General features: G+C 41.8%; 3 protein-coding genes across 6 annotated transcripts; 1 reads left to right on the forward strand and 2 right to left on the reverse strand.

Annotated features, from left to right (window-relative positions):
* Positions 1–211: 211 nt before the first annotated feature.
* creld2 (cysteine-rich with EGF-like domains 2) lies at positions 212–3,191 on the reverse strand. The gene is made up of 10 exons (XM_055055663.1): positions 2,837–3,191; positions 2,334–2,416; positions 2,007–2,117; positions 1,667–1,758; positions 1,402–1,578; positions 1,222–1,320; positions 1,016–1,099; positions 793–888; positions 561–695; positions 212–479 (listed from the first exon to the last, which is right to left on the reverse strand). The coding sequence occupies exons 1-10, from the start codon at positions 2,975–2,977 to the stop codon at positions 421–423; spliced, it is 1,077 nt and encodes a 358-aa protein (XP_054911638.1). The 5' UTR covers positions 2,978–3,191; the 3' UTR covers positions 212–420.
* A 306-nt stretch (positions 3,192–3,497) lies between these two features.
* alg12 (ALG12 alpha-1,6-mannosyltransferase) lies at positions 3,498–8,300 on the forward strand. Of its 4 annotated transcripts, none has more exons than XM_055055673.1 (9): positions 3,498–3,668; positions 4,581–4,713; positions 4,783–4,956; positions 5,033–5,227; positions 5,376–5,478; positions 6,012–6,236; positions 6,329–6,510; positions 6,594–6,669; positions 7,480–8,300. In XM_055055673.1, exons 1-9 carry the CDS (start codon positions 3,510–3,512, stop codon positions 7,724–7,726), a joined length of 1,494 nt encoding a protein of 497 aa, XP_054911648.1. In that variant the 5' UTR covers positions 3,498–3,509; the 3' UTR covers positions 7,727–8,300. The 4 variants fall into 4 exon arrangements, with proteins under 4 accessions (XP_054911648.1, XP_054911649.1, XP_054911650.1 ...); XM_055055674.1 differs by having other exon boundaries at positions 6,329–6,498; positions 7,480–8,299; XM_055055675.1 differs by having other exon boundaries at positions 6,012–6,240; positions 7,480–7,592.
* A 310-nt stretch (positions 8,301–8,610) lies between these two features.
* zbed4 (zinc finger, BED-type containing 4) lies at positions 8,611–16,923 on the reverse strand. The gene is made up of 2 exons (XM_055055672.1): positions 16,593–16,923; positions 8,611–13,407 (listed from the first exon to the last, which is right to left on the reverse strand). The coding sequence occupies exon 2, from the start codon at positions 13,224–13,226 to the stop codon at positions 9,486–9,488; it is 3,741 nt and encodes a 1,246-aa protein (XP_054911647.1). The 5' UTR covers positions 13,227–13,407; positions 16,593–16,923; the 3' UTR covers positions 8,611–9,485.
* Positions 16,924–17,933: the final 1,010 nt, after the last annotated feature.

Consider the following 17,933-nt stretch of genomic DNA (forward strand, 5'->3'; position numbering starts at 1 on the left):
ACAATTATGCAATTTCTTACCAATTGGCTCCTTTACTATGAGCCTCTGAGAGGGAACTTAACACTGCCATCATGTGGTGATTTCAAATTACTGCAACAGTTCCCATTTTCCTTCTTTGATTGTCCAATAATTTCCTGCTTTAGTTAAACTTGCTCCATTCTCAAAGTTATAAAATAAAACAAAGTATTTGATTAGTTAACATAGAGTCACATTGAATTCAACATTATTCACTTTTATTGAAACAACTTTATTAAAACAAATGAACAGTGGCATAAAATGTCCTGTTTCTGTCCAATTCCACTGCTGGAAAACACTGGCGGGTTTTGAAAACATGGTATATTGAATGTGGTCCAAGTAAACAAAAAAATAAAAAAAAGTCAATAAGTTCAGTTTGTTCATATACTGGTCCAAGTTTCAACATCAGAGCTCCCCATGTGGCCCTGCAGTCGTCTCCGATGCTTCAAACTCCTCCTTTTCATCTACAGGCAACAGGAAGGAGAAAGGTGAGAGCAGTGCTACACATGGTGAAATGTTTGAGTATTTAACGTAGTGACCCTCACCGCTCTGTTGGACACACTCGCCATCTTTCTCCTCATAGCCACTGGAGCAGATGCAGATGAAGCTGCCTTTACTGTTGACACACACCTGGTTCTCCTTCACACACGCAGGCTCCGACTGTGAACACTCATCAATATCTAGAAAGCAAGTGCAACAATAAGCAAAAGATATCTGCAAAAATGACTCTGAACACATCGTAATACAGTTGTTTTCTTCTATAATTTACAACCCTACCAGTGCAGGTCCCTTCTACGTCCTGGTAGCCTGCAGCACAAGTCTGGCACTCATCAGGACCACCTCCAGTGCAGCCGGTGCACGCCTCGTCACAACCTGTATGTGTGCAAAGCGATCAAAACTAATTAAGTCAATGTTCAGCTGCTGTAAAAAGGTTGAAAATATTGTGATTATTTCAGAATTTTTTCCCCCTTTAATCTGAGGAAACGAATCGCAACCTTACCATTGCAGGAATAGGAACCTTCAGCATTAAGGCAGTATTGATCCTCTTTGCACGGTGAAGGCTCTTTGGCACACTCGTTCACATCTGCGAATCATTCGGCCGACAACACAAAGGCAACCGTTTCAAAATGTGCAACCCTACATCAAGTCTTCCTTTATAATTCAATCCCACTCAGGGTCTGCAGAACAGGACGGTATTCCTCCTACCGACACAAGCTTCTTGGTCATCCTCCTCCCAGCCCTCCTTGCACTCGCCACAGTCCTGATTGGTTGCGCCGGTGCAGGTCTTGCACGATGTGTCGCACTCTGTGGCAGGATGTAAACCCTGAATCATTGACCTATTCACTGAACCGTGTCGCTTCCTGTACAAGCTGGCCTAAAGTTTACCTGCACACAGAGAGAAGGTATCGTTTCTGACTTGGTTGAAATACCCATCGACGCAGTCTAAGCAGAACTCCCCCTTATAGGCGTGGTCGCAGCTGCACTTCCCGTTGCCTCCGCGGGTCCCGTCGCCGTCACACGCCCCGTTTCCATGACAGGGCCTCTCCGAGCCACCTAGACAAGCTTCAGAAGCAAAATTATAAATATCATTGGTGCGTCAAATGTTACAGCCAGCTCCATTTCTCCTCTGGTCGTTAGAATAGTTTCTTACCATTGCAGTCAGGTCCAAATGTTCCCTTTGGACAACAGACCTCGATAGTGTCTATGCAAAACCATTTGTGCAGATCTGGATGTTTGGTTTTCCTGCATCACAGAAGGGAATTAAATGGGGAGAGGTGGATTTCAATTAATGTAGAAAGTTTCTGCAAAAACTTGCTCAGTTCAACTGGTTTTTCAATATTTTGGGGAATAGCTAGTTCGTTAACCCTGACCGTGAAATAATTCAGGGGCAAAAAGGTCCCAGATTAGATAACTGCTTATGTTTAAACACTTTTCAGAACATCAGCTCATGCTCGTTGACAGTTCCTCTATCAATCTCAGCGGACACCCACTTTTTAAACCACCAGGTCTCAAATTGCTCCTCGTGTTCCTCCACCATGCGGTTGCACTCGAAGCTGCTGCTGTCACACAGATCCTCCAAGATCTCCATCAGGCGAATCTCACTGCAGGAAGACAGACATGGGTATATCCTCACAGGGCACAGAGGTAAAGGAAGCTGGGAGGTACGACACAGGAGGCGACAAGTGAAAATAAAGGTTTTCTGTTTGGTGCAACCTTGTTGCTTAATGATCCGTTATCTGAAAACATAGATAAGCTTCCACTGCCGAGGTCAAACGGCTCTGCATCAGGTCGACCTGGAGTTAGAGGACCGCTCTCACCTCGTCTCATACTTAGACAGTTTTCTCTCCTCCCATGCTGTGTTGCCTCCTCCAAAGTTCTGCTTTGCTGTTCTATCATAGCCCTGAAAAAAAAGAAGAAAACCACAAACCCAAGTTCATTATACCAAGTGGAAAGAAGCAAAGGTATTGCACCCTCAACCAATAAGGTCGACTTATCAGATGTGCCTTACAGGACTGGTGGTGACTTTGGTTTATGATCCAACACTAATTCTTCCTCTCAAAGTTTCACGCCTGACCTTTCTGCTGTGTTCATAATGCAGTCAGTTTGCAAACAAACACTTTTGACGAGCTGGATTCAATTTTATGTAGGAATGCCAGATTTGAAAAAGAAGCGAGCACAAATGCCCGCCACACACTTCAGGTAAAAAGCAGCAACTGAATGCATTAAAAGCATGAATGCCTTTCCTTTCGTCTAGAGCAGCATTTTGTTCCGCGAGATTGAATAGTTTCGCAAGACGGGTGTTTTGAACAAGATCTCTGACCTTGTTGAAGTTCTCAGTAATCTGCCGGCAGGTGCTGCAGGCGCTTTTTAAATCTCCCTTGGTGTCGCCGGCTCGGAAAAGCAAAACAAGGATAACGGAGCAGGAGATGAGCCGCAGCTGGGGAAGGCAGGGGGACCGCATCTCTCCTCCGAACAGACTCAAGTCACGCTATCATGGCAGCAGCACTCTTCGCTAACTGGTTCGCACCTCGCTTTAAAGTTCTGTAACGGTCGGAAATATTTAAATGAGCTGTTCCTAACATCAAACCGACGATAATTGTGTCTACGCAAAGCGCAGCTCAGTAATATTTACATGCCGGTTGTAGGAGAAAAAAAAAAAAAAAAAAGATGCTTTCCTAGTTTTCCGCGTCAGCCTCTATGGCTGATTGTGGCTTGTCGTAATTGGTTAAAATGCCTGTCAATCATTGCAACAGCCAATCACAAGCCGCCACGAGCGGGACGTAAAAGCTAGCCACACGTGGAAAATTTAGCAAACCTATTTGTTTTATTCAAAAACATATTTTTTAACTATAGAAAACTTCTTTATTGCAATACCAAACAGGTGCCGACACGTTTTTGGATGAAACTACTAATATTATACGATTTCAAAGCACTTTGAGAGCGTTCACTTCCTGTGTCGACCGGAAGTAAAACCTTTCGGCTCTCAAGCTGTCATGGCGGAAAAGAAGAATGTTTTGGAGATGCCTTTGCTGCTTCTGTTAATTTTTCTGAGTTTTCTGCATTTATTCATTTGTCCTTTCACGAAAGTCGAAGAAAGCTTTAATTTACAGGCGACGCACGACATTCTGTACCACAGACTTGATTTTGACAAGGTAAGCTGACTTTCAGAGATGTAGACTGTAAATCACACGCATGCGCACAGAGGATTCAAACCAAAACTCCTAGTTGCTTGAATGTCTACAGTTCACGCCTTTATTTAGGCTGTTATCAAAGTACAAATAAAAAATATATTTATATTAAAAATAATACTTTTTAAAAATGAAATTTTGATGTAAAGCACTTTGAAATGCCTTGCTGCTGAAATGTGCTATACAAACAACATTTGATTGATTAAAACCTATTTATTTATTTTTACCTGATTTGTAGGCGTAATAGAACTTGTGCAAGATAGATAAAATTTTTCTGACACATTTAGTTATGATGTTGTTATAGTAGCATTTTCCACTATAATATGTCCATTATAGTTCATTAAGCAATATTTGAGATGTTAAGGTTTTGATTGAGAAGTATCAGATTCATAAAATATGTACAGTATATCTTTGGCCTTATATCCAGTATCGTGGTATATTATAGTTTTAAAAAGTTATAATTTCAAAACTGTAAAATATTCATACAGCTTCTGAAGTTCTTTCACTGAGAGCGAAAATAAAACTAGGTTGAATCATTTGAGTTTTTCCCCCTCCCACACTTATTGCTGCACCCAGGTAAAGGAAAGAAGCCTACGCATTTCCTGCTATTACAGCAGAAACATTAAACACATTTGGAATTGCATCCAAATATGAAAAGCAAGAACACTCAATTGTGAAAACTTAAAGACAAACAACACAGTTATTATAGCATAAACCTGTTTGGTTTGTAACCTGCTTAATAATCTTCTTTTCTCCTTAGCTAAATAACTACTTCCCACTCAGGAGGAAGGTTATATATTGTTTAAAACATAATTGTTTTCATAAACAATTATGTTTGAGTGCCCTGGAAACTAGAAAATATCGCTTCTCTCTCAGTATGACCATCATGAATTCCCTGGAGTTGTGCCGCGTACTTTCCTCGGACCCCTGTTCCTCTCCACGCTCTGCTTCCCGCTCGTTTCTTTATCATCTCTGCTGGAGGCACCGAAATTCTACACTCAGCTTACAGGTAGGTAAACAAACAGACAATGACCGCCTTAACCTGAATGTCAGGATTTCTAATGTACGTTCTGCTCAGTCCGGGCTTTGCTGGGGCTTTGCGTGATCGGCGCTCTGTGGCATATGCAGAGAGAAGTGCGGAGGCAGTTTGGCTCCACAGTTGCGTGTCTCTTCTGTCTGACCTGCGCCTCCCAGTTCCACCTCATGTTCTACAGTACCAGGACACTCCCCAATGTCTTTGCGCTGCCAATAGGTACGCTACACTAACATCTTTACCGAAGGAATCTTGGTGCATTACTTTCTTTATGGTTGCATAATTCCTCCCAAAGTTCTTGTCGCGTTCACGTCTTGGATGGCTCAGAAACACAGCTGGTTCATCAGCCTCTCCGCTTTGGTCATCACTGTGATCCGATCCGAGCTCTGCATCTTGCTGGGCCTCATGCTGCTGATGGCGCTGCTGAGCAGGAGGCTGGGGCTGCTGCAGCTGATTTACCACGCTGCTCCTGCTGGACTCTTGTCCCTTGGTGAGAGCAGAATTTACAATATCTAATGAGGTGGGAGGAATGCTTGGCATCTCTCAAAATAGATTGAAAATGAATTCATTCTTTAAAATTAATTTAATCATTGCATGAAATTAAACCAGACATATGTTTGCTTTATTTTTTGCTGCAGCTCTGACGGTGACTGTCGACACCTTCTTTTGGAGAAAGCTTCTGTGGCCTGAGGGGCAGGTGTTGTGGTACAATACCATTCTTAACAAAAGCTCCAACTGGGGAATATCCTTTTAAAGGGAACGTATAATGCAAACGTCATATTTTGCTTTTTTGTACTTCCATTTGGGTTTCTTCTGCTTCTAAAAACAATCCAAGTACTTAAAAAACAACCACAGAGCCATTTACAGAATATGATGTCACAAACCAACAGGCACTGCCCCTTACCTAGCAACCCCGGCGAAGTCTAGCCTCTTACTCAGCAAACCTAGATAAGAGGCTAGATTCAAACGGATCTGCTTGAACCTGGCAGCTCAAGGTGATCTCCAGCATGTTTGGTCAGCTGGTTTTACCTCTGTATGCGCTGTACAATGGCTGACAAGCAGTTTGGACGGGTTTAAAGTGACAGAGACCTCAAAAACAGGTCATTATCGAAGAATGATTTTGTGCAAAAAATGCAGTGAACATAATTTGTATAGGGGAAAAATGTACAACTGTCTTTATTTTTTTGTTTGTTTTATAATGGAAATCGTAATGATTTCCCCAAATGTTTCTTTTCTGTCCACTCCCAAGTTCTCCTTAGCTCCTCTCTCCATTAAACCTCGCCCTTTCTGTGGTATTTTTACTCCGCCGTGCCTCGAGCCCTGGGCTGCTCGCTGCTCTTCGTGCCTCTCGGCCTCCTGGACAGGCGGATTAGGCTGCTGCTGCTCCCCACAGTTGGCTTCATCCTCATCTATTCGCTGCTGCCTCACAAGGAGCTGCGTTTCATCATTTACACTTTCCCTGTGCTCAATCTGGCTGCTGCACGCGGCTGCTCCTTCATGCAAGTTAAAATTGATTTTAAAAATTCTTATATCATGTGTTATATATATTTATTTTATTTCAGTCATTTTTTCCCCCTTCATTTTGCTTCAGATTGTGCAACTATCAGAAATCCTGGATGTACAAACTGGGCTCTGCAGTTGTGGTTGGCCAGCTGCTGATCAACTCATTGTACACTGGCCTTTGCCTGTATGTTTCCCATCACAACTACCCGGGTGGCAAGGGAATCCAGGAACTACACTGGCTGTTGCCAGCCACAGCAGGTCACAACTGCAGTTAAGCAAACTTATTTCCTAATATCAACACGCACGTCTGGATTTTTAACGTGGCGCGCACATTTTTCCTCCCAACCCCCCAGACGTCTCTGTTCACATCGACAGCTTTGCTGCCGAAACAGGAGTGTCACGCTTCTTAGAGCAAAACAAAAACTGGAGGTAAGTGTTGTGCAAACATTACTCTTCACAGTTATTGACACCCCTGCTAGAGAAATGTAAAAGGCATTCAATTAAACCCATCTATCATTCCACGCTGCTGAAATATGGAAAGAAAATCGGGTCCTGTTGCAGTGTTAGATGCTTATAATTTAGTTATTTTCTTCTACAATTTCATCAATTATGAAATCACATGTTCTTTGTAAAAATGGCATGTTTCCCTATTGTTCCTATTTTGGAGAGGGGCTAATAGAAATAAGCCTTTATGTTTAAGTTTCTTACTTCTTCCTACTCCTTTTTGAGAATTTCAGGATTAATGTGGCACAAAAATATGTCTTTTGCATTCTTTGTTAAAATGTGATTTTATACTTCTATCATGTTTGAGAGAAATAGATAATTCCTTAAATGTATCTCCCAAGGAAACAGGCAAGTAGCTTTCTTTTTCTTGCCATTTTCTGACTCAAAAATGAGGAACGCACAAGAATCAAGACTGCCACATAATGACGCCCTAAAGAAATTAGAAGTTTTGCTTCTTAATACAACTTCTATGACGCTGTGCTTTAAAAGGTAAACTCCTCATTAAAAGGTTTCATATTTTTCTTGTTTTAAAGGAAAAAAACAATTATCTCCAACCACTCCTCTCTCCAGTTTGTTTTTCACTGTGATTTTTTTCTGTCAGTCATTTTGATGCTTTTTACAAGTTTTTACCAGATACCAGTGAATTGCGAGTGGGAAGATGCTACTTTTGTGCCATTACATAAAAACGTGCCTCATTTTGGTCATCTTTCTAATAAATAATCTTCAATTCTACAGATATGACAAAAGAGAAGACATAAGCGCCGGAAGCCCTGAGCTCCAGCGGTACTCACACTTGTTGATGGAGGTGAACATCACCAAGATACAGCAGCTGCACCACACTCATAAGCCCCTGGTCTACATCGAAGGTTTCAACAACATCGCCTTTAGCAAGGCTCACTTCCCACCTGTCAGAGTTCACCTAGCGAGGAAAGCTGTGCTGATGCAGAGCAAGACTTGGGAGGGCACACCGAGAGAAACATGAGCTGGAAATATAATTTAGAACTATCAGGTGACAAAAGACAATTAAAAATCATGCTGCTAGAGATTGATAGAAAAAAAAAAGTCACATACCAGCACAGATCGCCTATGATCTTCTGCCCCAGCAAATGCATCCAGCTATTGTTTACACCAGAGAATCGTTTATACATTTTGATTTGTAAATGAATAAAAGCCAGAGAAAATGAAAGCATGTTGTTATCCTTACAGAGATAGTTCATGAGGTTAAGGAGAGGGGTAGTAAAACTCCTGAGTGGTTGGTGCTGGAGAATAAAGCTAACGGCTTTAATTGGTTTGAGGCCAAACCAAAATGTTCGTAGCCTTAAATAACATCTTAAAAAAGTGATTTGATTTGTGTAACAGCTATCATTGCCAACTTTGCATTGGATAATCGTTTTCACAGGTGTTTTATGTGGTGCTGATGTAGCGCCGGAAATCAGGAATAACGTAAAAATAAAGATTTTCACCTTTTTTAAATGGTTACATTCTTGAAAATGCCCTGAAAAAATAAAGCAGAAGGCAGCATTCACTTAAACTCCACATTTCACCCTTTTATAGCAGTTATTGTGACCACTAAAGCAAAAAAAAAAAAAAGAAAAAGACAGCATTTGCTTAATCTTTTGTTTTGAGGCTGTCGTTTATGATGGTAAGAATCAGCTTTGGGCTTAGCTGCTCTTGAACTAAATGTTCCAGTACATTAAGTAAACTGGACCTATGCTAAACGAAGACTAGAATCACCTACTGCAGGTAAAAAGCTATTTGTAAATATAAATAAATAAAAAAAACTGCCTCTATCATTCCTGAACTATCCCTTTAAATCCTTCAAAACTTCACACAAAAGCTAGAATAATAATAATAATAAAAAAAGAATACTGTTCAAGAAAAACCTTTATTTACAAATGACCACAAAATTTGCATGTTTCCAGTCTGAATGCTAAAACGTTTATCAAATTAGGTTCAGAAGTCATTTAATATAAAAATGTACAGTACACTGTTCATCAATAATAAACCCATAATTTAATCCCCTGGACATAAACTTAAATTGTGCTTGTGAGACAACTGGTGTATTCCAAAAACCCCACCTTATTCTGAAAATACAGCCACATTATACATCATCTTATTAAAAACATTTCAGTGAGTTAAAAAAAAAAAAATTCTAAGTGACAGTACCGTAAGCCTCAAATTTACAAAGAAAAATTAAATAGCATTAACTTAAAACATATTTCAGTCACAGCATTTTTTTTTGGGCCAAGTTGTCATTCTGAGAAAAAAAATTCCTTGCATCTATGTTTAATTAATAATAATAATAATAATAATAATAATAATAAAAAACAGATCCTGATGCGATCAGAACAATTTCTATAATATTTACAGCATTTTGACCTGAAGTAGTTTTGGTTAAGGCACAAGGAGAGAGTCGACAACAGAAAAAAAACAACAACAAAAGATTACAACCAAACACACCATCGCTATCCCCCTACAGCTACAAAAAAAAAAAAAAAAAAAAAAAAAAATCAAAGACAAAGAAAATCCCTCCCTGATACACTTCTCACTGAGACGTTTCATCACAACAGCTCCAAGTGTTTAACAGTAGTACACAATACAAGAAACCCTCAATCTGGCCTTTGCATTAAGAATCAGTGTATAAATCCCTATTTTACAATTAGCCCCACACAAGCCCATTCATTTCACAGCTATGCAACTTGGTCCTTGATAGAACACTTCAAATTCATATTCAATAACGTTCAGTATTGAAAATAGATCAAGGGGAGGTTGACCTTAAGGAACAGCAGTCCCTCTAAGTTGTCCAGCATTGGCCTGGGCTGGTTTAGGGCACAGTTGACGCCGGCGGTGCTGAACAGCGTCTCTGCTGGGACGATGGTGGGAGGGCAGCCCACGTAACGGGAGGCTACTTTGGCAAGATCGGGCCACAGGAACTTTTTCAGGTTCCAATAGTCGAGGGGGTCACAGCTTTGATCTAAGATGTCTTCCTCCAAATACTCCAGCACAATCATCTCTGCGGACTTTTCCTCTTCCTCCTCCTTTATGCTTTGCCTGAATTCAGGCATCAAGGGCCAGAGGTTGTCTCTGGTTGAGTGAGGGTTGTCGGGGGAAATGGAGTCCTCGCCGCAGCCGTTGGGGAGGAGAGAGTTAACTGAAACTGAGGTAGAAGAGGACAAGTCCAGCTCCTGGATCAGGTCTTGTTTGCAACGCTCTGCTTCTTCCTCTGTGAACAGTGATGTTTTGTATCTCGGGTCCAACATGGTGGCCCAAGTATAACGGGGGTCTTGCAGAGTAGCCGACATCCTGTTCATCATTGCTTCCTTTAGAGACATCAGCATATTGTCGATGCCAACGGTCTCATCAAACAAAAGATCTATTTTCCTGGTGAGAATGTGAATGAGCGGTATGACTTGGCCCAGAGTGGCAGTGCGATTGCTCAGCTCCCTACTGGCCACTTCAAAGGGTTTCAGTGCATTGCAGACTGAGAGCATCACCTCCCACTGGTCGAAGCTGATTATTTCCCTGAAATTGCACTCTATCGATAAGTCGTCGATAGCTATCTTCTGCTCAACCAGGCGTTCCAGCATGAAGAAGGACGTCATCCACTTAGATGGAACGTCCTGTATCAGCTGGTTTTCTGGCAGCTGGTGAGTCTTTTGGAGCTCGGTCAGTCTTTCTTTTGCATTTGCTGAACGGTGCACACGTTCGCAGATCTTTCGTGCTATGCTCAGAAGGTTCTGAACCAATCTCTGGCTTTTTATGGCTTCGCTTACAATGAGGTCTATGGTGTGTCCAAAACACTGCACGGTAACATGGCCCTGCTCCTCCAAGGTATTTTTGATGGTGTCGTTATCTGTTACTGTGAATCCCTTCTTCAGCCCTGGGGAGGTGATCCAATTGTCCCACAGGTACTCCAGCTGCTTTGGGATGTCGTGCATATCTTGATCACAATCTATTTGCGAGACACTTAGGAGAGCTGAACAGTGGAAGTCTTGACCTTGAGGTCGGAGATTTGACTCATATGCTGCCCAGTGAGCGGTAAGGGTCAAGTATTCTCTTGTCTGGCTGCTGACCCAAATACTTGTTGTGAAGTGGACAACGCCGCCTTCAGCCTCTTTTAGGTGGGTCAGCACAACATCTTTCACCTTACTGTACATTTCTGGTATGGCGGTGCTGGTAAAGTAAGAAGAAGGTGGAAGAGAATACTGAGGCTGGAGGAACTCTATCAGTCTAGTCAATCCAGAATTCTCTACCATAGCTGATGGCTGAAGATCCAGTGCGAGCATTTCCGCAATAAGCTTTGTGGTTTTTTTGGCAACCGGGTGGTGTTCATCAAACCTCGCACTGCTTTCCTCTGGCTGATAAACGGTGGCTTCCATCGGCTCCTGTTTAATGCAAACTTCAGCAGAGGGCACAACACCTGAGATAGAACTGTTACTTTCGAGAAAATGTCCGTGGAACCTCTGCATGTGCCTGAAGAGGCAGCTTGTGCCGAGGTTCGTAGTCTTTTTGCCTCTGCTAATTGTGCGGCTACAGTGCAAACAATTCACCTTGGTGGGATCGGTGTCAGAAATGGAGAAATGATTCCACAGTTTTGACGTTCTTTTGCTAAAAATGGGCAGGTTTGGGGTTTTTTTGTCAATGCTAGAGTCGTCAGCATCTTTGGCTGAGACTGGATCTGTTGAGGTGAGCATGGCGTAGGGGTGAGGGAACGATTCCTTCTCGTCTGTGCTTTTTTGGTTTTTCATGACATCTGGGTGACGTCTCATCAGATGCCTCATCAGGCAACTTGTGCCAAAGTCACCCCGCTTGCCTCGACTAATGACACAAGGACAATAACGGCACAGTGCTTTTAACTGGTCAACTGGCGACACTATGAAATGTTGCCAGACTTCAGATTTCACCCGTTTCATAAGCTTTTTATTCTGTTGGAAAACTAAATGGTTCTGACTGAGGCTGGGGCCTTCAGAGAGGTATGGTGAGGAAGTCAGTGGTGTATCAGCCCCCTGAGTTTTAAATAAGTTAAAAGAGGAATCCTGCCCTGAGAGATGCATAAGGTCTCTCTCCTCCTTAATAAACATGCTTTCCTCTAAGCTTTGGGGTAGTTCATCTGCTATGGTGTCTGGGGAGGAGATAAGAAAGGGGGGCTCTTTTTTAATTTCCAGTGCATCATGCATCTGTGAGCGGGACAGCAGCGAGGGTGGGTTTGTATAGGGTGGCGGAATGTGGTTGCCATGTCCGTTTTCCTCAATCACAACCTCTTTGTGGGCTCTCCACATGTGTCGAATTAGACAGCTTGTCCCAAGATCCTTTCCGTTTTTACCCCTACTGAATTCATTCATGCAGTGGATACACACAGCTTTGGAATTGTCTGCAGGTGACAAGTAGAAATGCTTCCAAACGGCTGACCGGCGACGGGAACTGGCGCCTTTCGGGGTTCCCGGAGGGCGCTCAGGTCCTCCGTCTAATAAGTCGTCGTTGTTATTGTTGTTTTCGCTGGAATGTGAGGATGGAAAGGGTGGAAGGATGCTACTCAGAGGGTCGACATTTGTAAACTGTTCTATTTTTTGTTCGACTTTGGGCAGCACTTCTTTGGATGATGGGCTTGAGTTTTCAGCTGAGGATGTGGACGGTGACGTGTTCTTTGAGGGAGAAGCAAAAAAGTCTCCGTTTTTTGGTGAGCCTGGGGAGGGAGGTATCAACGATGAGGGAAAAAGAGGCAAGCTGGAGAAGGATGCATCCGCGCCGTCCTGTATAAGCACAGTCGGGTGAGCCCTTCGTACGTGCCTCATCAAACAACTCGTGCTGAGGTCTTTTTCGTTCTTGCCCCGACTGAACTCTTTCATGCAGTACAGACAGATTGCTTTGGTATTGTCCCGTGGCGAAATGAAGAAGTGATTCCACGCTTGAGATTTTTTCCTCGGGTTGCCGTGACCCCTCATCGACGACAAAAGACTTTGAGTGACGGCATCCATAGCAACATCATAAAGGGTGCTTGTGTATCCGCTTAATAAATTACTATAGTCATCACAGTCTCGGGTTAGAAAAGGGGCTATGGCGCCACCAAATGCTAGCCTTTCGTCATCTTGCATTTCCTCTTCCATCCCATTTGCATCCCCAATATGATCTCTGACATTTTCACTCAGTCCACCACCGTTTGGATACTTCTCAATGTCTATATGTCCATCATTGAGGGACGATGCAGCAATGTCACATACTTTCTCTAAGTCTAACCGTTTGTCTACCTGAGAAGATAAATGGAAACTAGGGAGGGAATCTTTATCCAGTGTTGAAGAGCAGCTTGGCGACTTTACATCCGTGACATTGTGAGAATGAAAGCTGTAGGACTTCAACACATAGCCTTCCTGTCCCTCGATTTTCAGGCAGGTCCCTTTCGCCTCTCTTTTTTTACTTTCTGCAGAACTGTCAGACACACAGAAGAAATCCTCACTCAGGCGAGGAATATGCTCCTCTCCGTCCATGGTGGCAGCCCAATCGTTTCTATGGATCAGTTGGGTGTTTTCACTTCGTTTCAGCTGCAGTCATCGATAAGGTGCTTCTCAAGCAGGTGTGGTATTGAGCATGTTGCTTTCGTTGACCCTGAGTGTCTGCTTGTTTCCCTCCATTTATAAATTAATTGTTCTCCACTTCTCTTCACACAATCTACAAAGGGAAAAAAACAGAGATAGGATCAGTACAAACGGTAAAACTGGATTCCAAAAGCAGGTAATACAAGTGTACCATAATGATGTAATCAAACCTGTATGTTTTGCTTTCTTTTTTCCCCCTACTATATCCTGTACAAGGCAAATAAATGAAACTGGTTTGTAAGATCAGAGCTAAACACTAAAAGTTTTAAAGTTTATTAATGTAAGAAAATGTTATTTAGAAATCATTGGATTAAAGGGCAGTTATTTCATTTCTATTATTTATACAAATGGCAATATTTTGTATGAAGAAACTCACAACATATGGTGCTGAATTAGGTTCAGTTTCAGTTCCTTGTTTGGCTCACTAATAGCTTTCATTTTTGAACACCAAAATGTCTTCTTGCAGAAAAGTTGCCTAAATCTTTGTGCAAATTGTGGCATTTTCTTGTAAATTTGTTTAATTTTGCCTGAAACTGTCTCTGCGAAACCTTTCGTTGAAGGATGGCCGTTGCAGTTGAAATTTCAAATTGATTACAACAGTACAGCTTGACGGCTGTACCGTTACCATCAAGGCAACAGGATTTGATGGAATTTAGTTGAAAATGTCTAGCATATGCCTTCACTCAGCATTTACTGTCACTTTAAGAGAATGTTGCTTGAAAATCAGCTAGAAATCTACATGCACGTTAGCTAATTAACTAGTCTGACTAATGAACCATCTACTTTCTGCTTAATTGATTGATTGTCCATGCTTTGGTTCAATATGTATATGAATATGTAAGCTAATATATATAAAAAAGGAGGACTGCTCACAGCATGTATATCTGGAACATGGATTTGTGGCACATCACTGAGCTAAAACTGGAGCTGGTACTGAAAACAGGAGGGTGCTGCTTAGGCGTAAGGAGATGTGACAGATTCTGCTAAATCTAGAAAATAAATAGGAAGAAGAACACCTTTAAGTCTGTTTCAAGATCAAAATATCATAAATAAATGTGAAAAATAGCTTTAAATAATAATGTTTTGTTTTAGAGACAGTGGGACTAGTTCTGACTCAAGCTACATCGATTAAATCATGTCAGTTTTTGTTTTATATATTTGTCAAAATAACATGAAATTATTTCATACTGAAAACATTTCATATTGATCTACACATTCTACACTCAAAGCAGAAACAGTTTTTGAATTATAGAACGCATTAACCAACTTGATGAATTCATGTCCAAAATGATGAAGAGGACTACTTCAGGTCACATTAGAGTAACGTTGGGTCAACTGTCAAATTATTTAGCCCGTAATATTCTTCCTCGTCTTCAGAGAATACACACTAATTTTGTGACACGCCACATCAAGCATTTTTAACTATTTCACACAGTAAAACCTGCAAGAAGTCAACAACTAATTTGTGACTAAACTGATTAGGCAAGCAATCTTTAAAAAAAAAAAAAAAAAAAAAAAATCAACAGTTCTGAGCCATTTTTGTGGTTATGGTTCTGAAGTAAACAATCAAACCAGGAAGCAGAGTTCTGAACTACAGAAGCAAAACCAGAACAAAAAGACATGCACAGTAGTGCAGGGGATAGTTCCTTTAACGCAACAAAATATCTCGCAGTGCTGATTTACATAACAATGAAGCCCGCATAGACTGTAATCTCTTCACGGCATTAGCATTAAATTTGTAGGCTGAAATGAACATATTGCTGGCTAATTAACCATTGGTGTACATTTAGTGAAATCCTGCAGTCATGGACAAAAGCCTTTCAATTCTGCTTTGTTTGTGTTTGGGTTGCTGACATCACAGAAGGTCAGGAACCGAGCCGACCAGCTGATTCCAGTAAACCCTGTGCTAGAATAAAGAAGAAAAAAAGGAAAGCAATTTTGAAGTAAGGATTTAATTAAAAAGGAAAAAAAATTATGTATCCAATGAGAGAGAGAGAGAAAAAGGACACATAGGCATGTGTTTTTCATTCCTTATAGAGAAGTAACAGTATTCATTTATGAAAAAATTTGAACTAAACTTATGGTTTCAAGTACCTATATTCCAGATATCAATAGATAGAAGGATTAAGAATCTTTTAAATCAGATGATGGTCCATACATAGCAAGTAAGTCCTAAATTTATATTTTAATTTTAGGACTTAAATATAATAACCCATTGAAAGGTAATGCAGTCTTCGGCCTGAATAACTCTTAATTTTTCTGAGTAAAAAGAAAGTCATAAATTGTCCTAGAATCTCAGACATATGTCTTGATTTTTCACCTACACACCTGATCTTGATCTCATTTATGTTTGATACATATTCTTAAACAGTTCTGACATACAACCATTCTAAACGACCATAAATATTGAAACTATATAATTTATTTACAGTATGCCAAAAGGCGAAACCTAATGGTTTGAATTCTTTAGTTAATCATAACAATGATCAAGCTTTAGCAAATTCAATTGATTCATTTATTCTCTCCAAACAAAAGCAATAGCCTGCTGGGTTTGATGTTGTTTTTTTTTAAATCAATCACGACTCCGAACAGAAATCCCATCAAGTTTTCTTATTGATCACCGGCGGCCAGCTTTCCGGGTTAAGCTTTACGTTGCTAGTAAGGAAGATGCGGAGAGGATAGCAGAAAATAGCCACGGTCGGCGGCTAGCGATCACCTGCTCACTGCAGCCCCACTTTTAGATCAGTGCGCTTCCCCTGCCGGCTCGTTGCTTCGCCACGATGAACTCGAGCGGCCACGATCGTCACACTCCTCCAGGCGCCACATAATGGAGCAGTGTCAAATATTGTCGGCTATCAGGCTACATCGTCAGTAAACACGGCGGTGGCTATGTCGGAGCTAATAGTTAGCCAGAAGGCTAATAAACACACAAAGGCAATTCACAGGTGAAGGCGTTCTGACGCGTGAAATCTCGCTCCAGTACCCACGGCCACGATTCCCCTTACACACACACACAGGCTGAATTGTCACCACGCTCTTAAGATATGCGCCTCGTTACACTCGGACCGCAACCACGTCTGCTAGCTGGTTAGCTGCCAGCTAGGCCACACACAGGACATACAAGCTAACCTGGCGAGGCAGAACCCAGCCGAGTACACGAACCGCACGGGGAACCGAATCAGGGAAGCTCTCAACCACGACGTCCCGCCCGCATTAAGCCCCCGATTTCAGAGCCCCGCATCCTCCCGGCGTACTTACTGTTCCCTCTGGCGACGGGGTCGCGGCGTTTCGGCTCGCAAACGGTTAATTGGGACACATTTGATTGATCCGGAGGAGGGGGGTGGGGGGTTCACTTTGTTGCTTTTGTCTCCTGGTTTTGCTAGCAGTTCGCGTTCGGCCGGAGAAGCAGCTCCACGCAACGTCGGACGGAAGGAACGCGCTCAGTGATGTCACCGGGCTCAGAGTCTTTCATTGTGGCCAAACGGCCGATGACTTCAAATGTTCGCTGACATCACGCGGCCTCGCGATTCCGTTTTCACTCGTATCACTTCTTTTTTTGTGTGTTTTTCTTTTCTTTTGTTATCGTTTTTTCTGTGCTTCCAAAATGAGAATCGGTTTCATTCAGAAATGAGTTCAATTGAGTTGGTCCTCCAGAATCAGTTTGTGGTGCGTTTGAGTGCTGGTCATTGAGGGTTTTGGTCATTTTTGTGGCCTACTTTAAAGGCAAGAAGATGCAGTCCAGTTGTCGCCGCACTGGTAGTGTTTCTGTGAAACTTGCAGGTTTCCAGTTGTTTGATTTGGGGATCAAAGAGCCCAGAATATTTTTCTGACAATGAAACCGATGTTCTTTGTTGACATAAGGCCAACTTACCTCTTCATTCAAGAAATAAATACAAGACATGATTTCTGATTGAACCAAAGTAACTAAGGGACTTCCTGTCGATTGATGTGAGTTAACAGAATCGCATATCCACATTTTATTCTTTGTTAAGAGTACGGAAAATGACTTTAACTTAATATGCTGTTAAAGTGGATATGAATCTGTTGTCTAAGGTAGCCTTTATGGAAGAGTGATAACAATAAAAGATCTTTTTGAAAGAAAGAAGTCCTACTTGTCACAACCCACGTAAGGGACACAGTAATCGCGTGGAAGAAGGCACTCAAACACACCACGAGACACGGTAGAGGCAGCATTATTCTGTGGGGATGTCGGGAACAAGGAGGTTGTTTAGAATTCATGATGAAGGAACATAATTACCAGTAAAGTTTGTATTTATTTATTTTTTTAAGATTCTCCTGTGTTGCGTTCATGTTCGAGTTACCAAATAGGAAAAGAGAAGAATGAGCTTAAATGACATTCAACAGGTTTTGTCCCACGTGTTTTATTTTTTTAATAACACAATCAACATTTATTTTAATGTAATTAAGCACAATGTACACATGAACTATGAAGACCGAAACAAAAACCGACAAACTCTGTAAAGCAGAAAAACCCTCCTGAGCTCGTGGGCTGTGATGAGTGGCGGCGGTTGGTGTTACACCTGTCACCTGGGTGGGGCTTTAAACCCGTTTTTCTGTTTCGCTTGCGCGAGCCCTGTC

This window comes from Poeciliopsis prolifica, unplaced genomic scaffold (genome assembly GCF_027474105.1).
Source record: "Poeciliopsis prolifica strain line A6 unplaced genomic scaffold, Auburn_PproV2 SCAFFOLD042, whole genome shotgun sequence".
In the NCBI taxonomy this organism is placed as follows: Eukaryota; Metazoa; Chordata; class Actinopteri; order Cyprinodontiformes; family Poeciliidae; genus Poeciliopsis; species Poeciliopsis prolifica.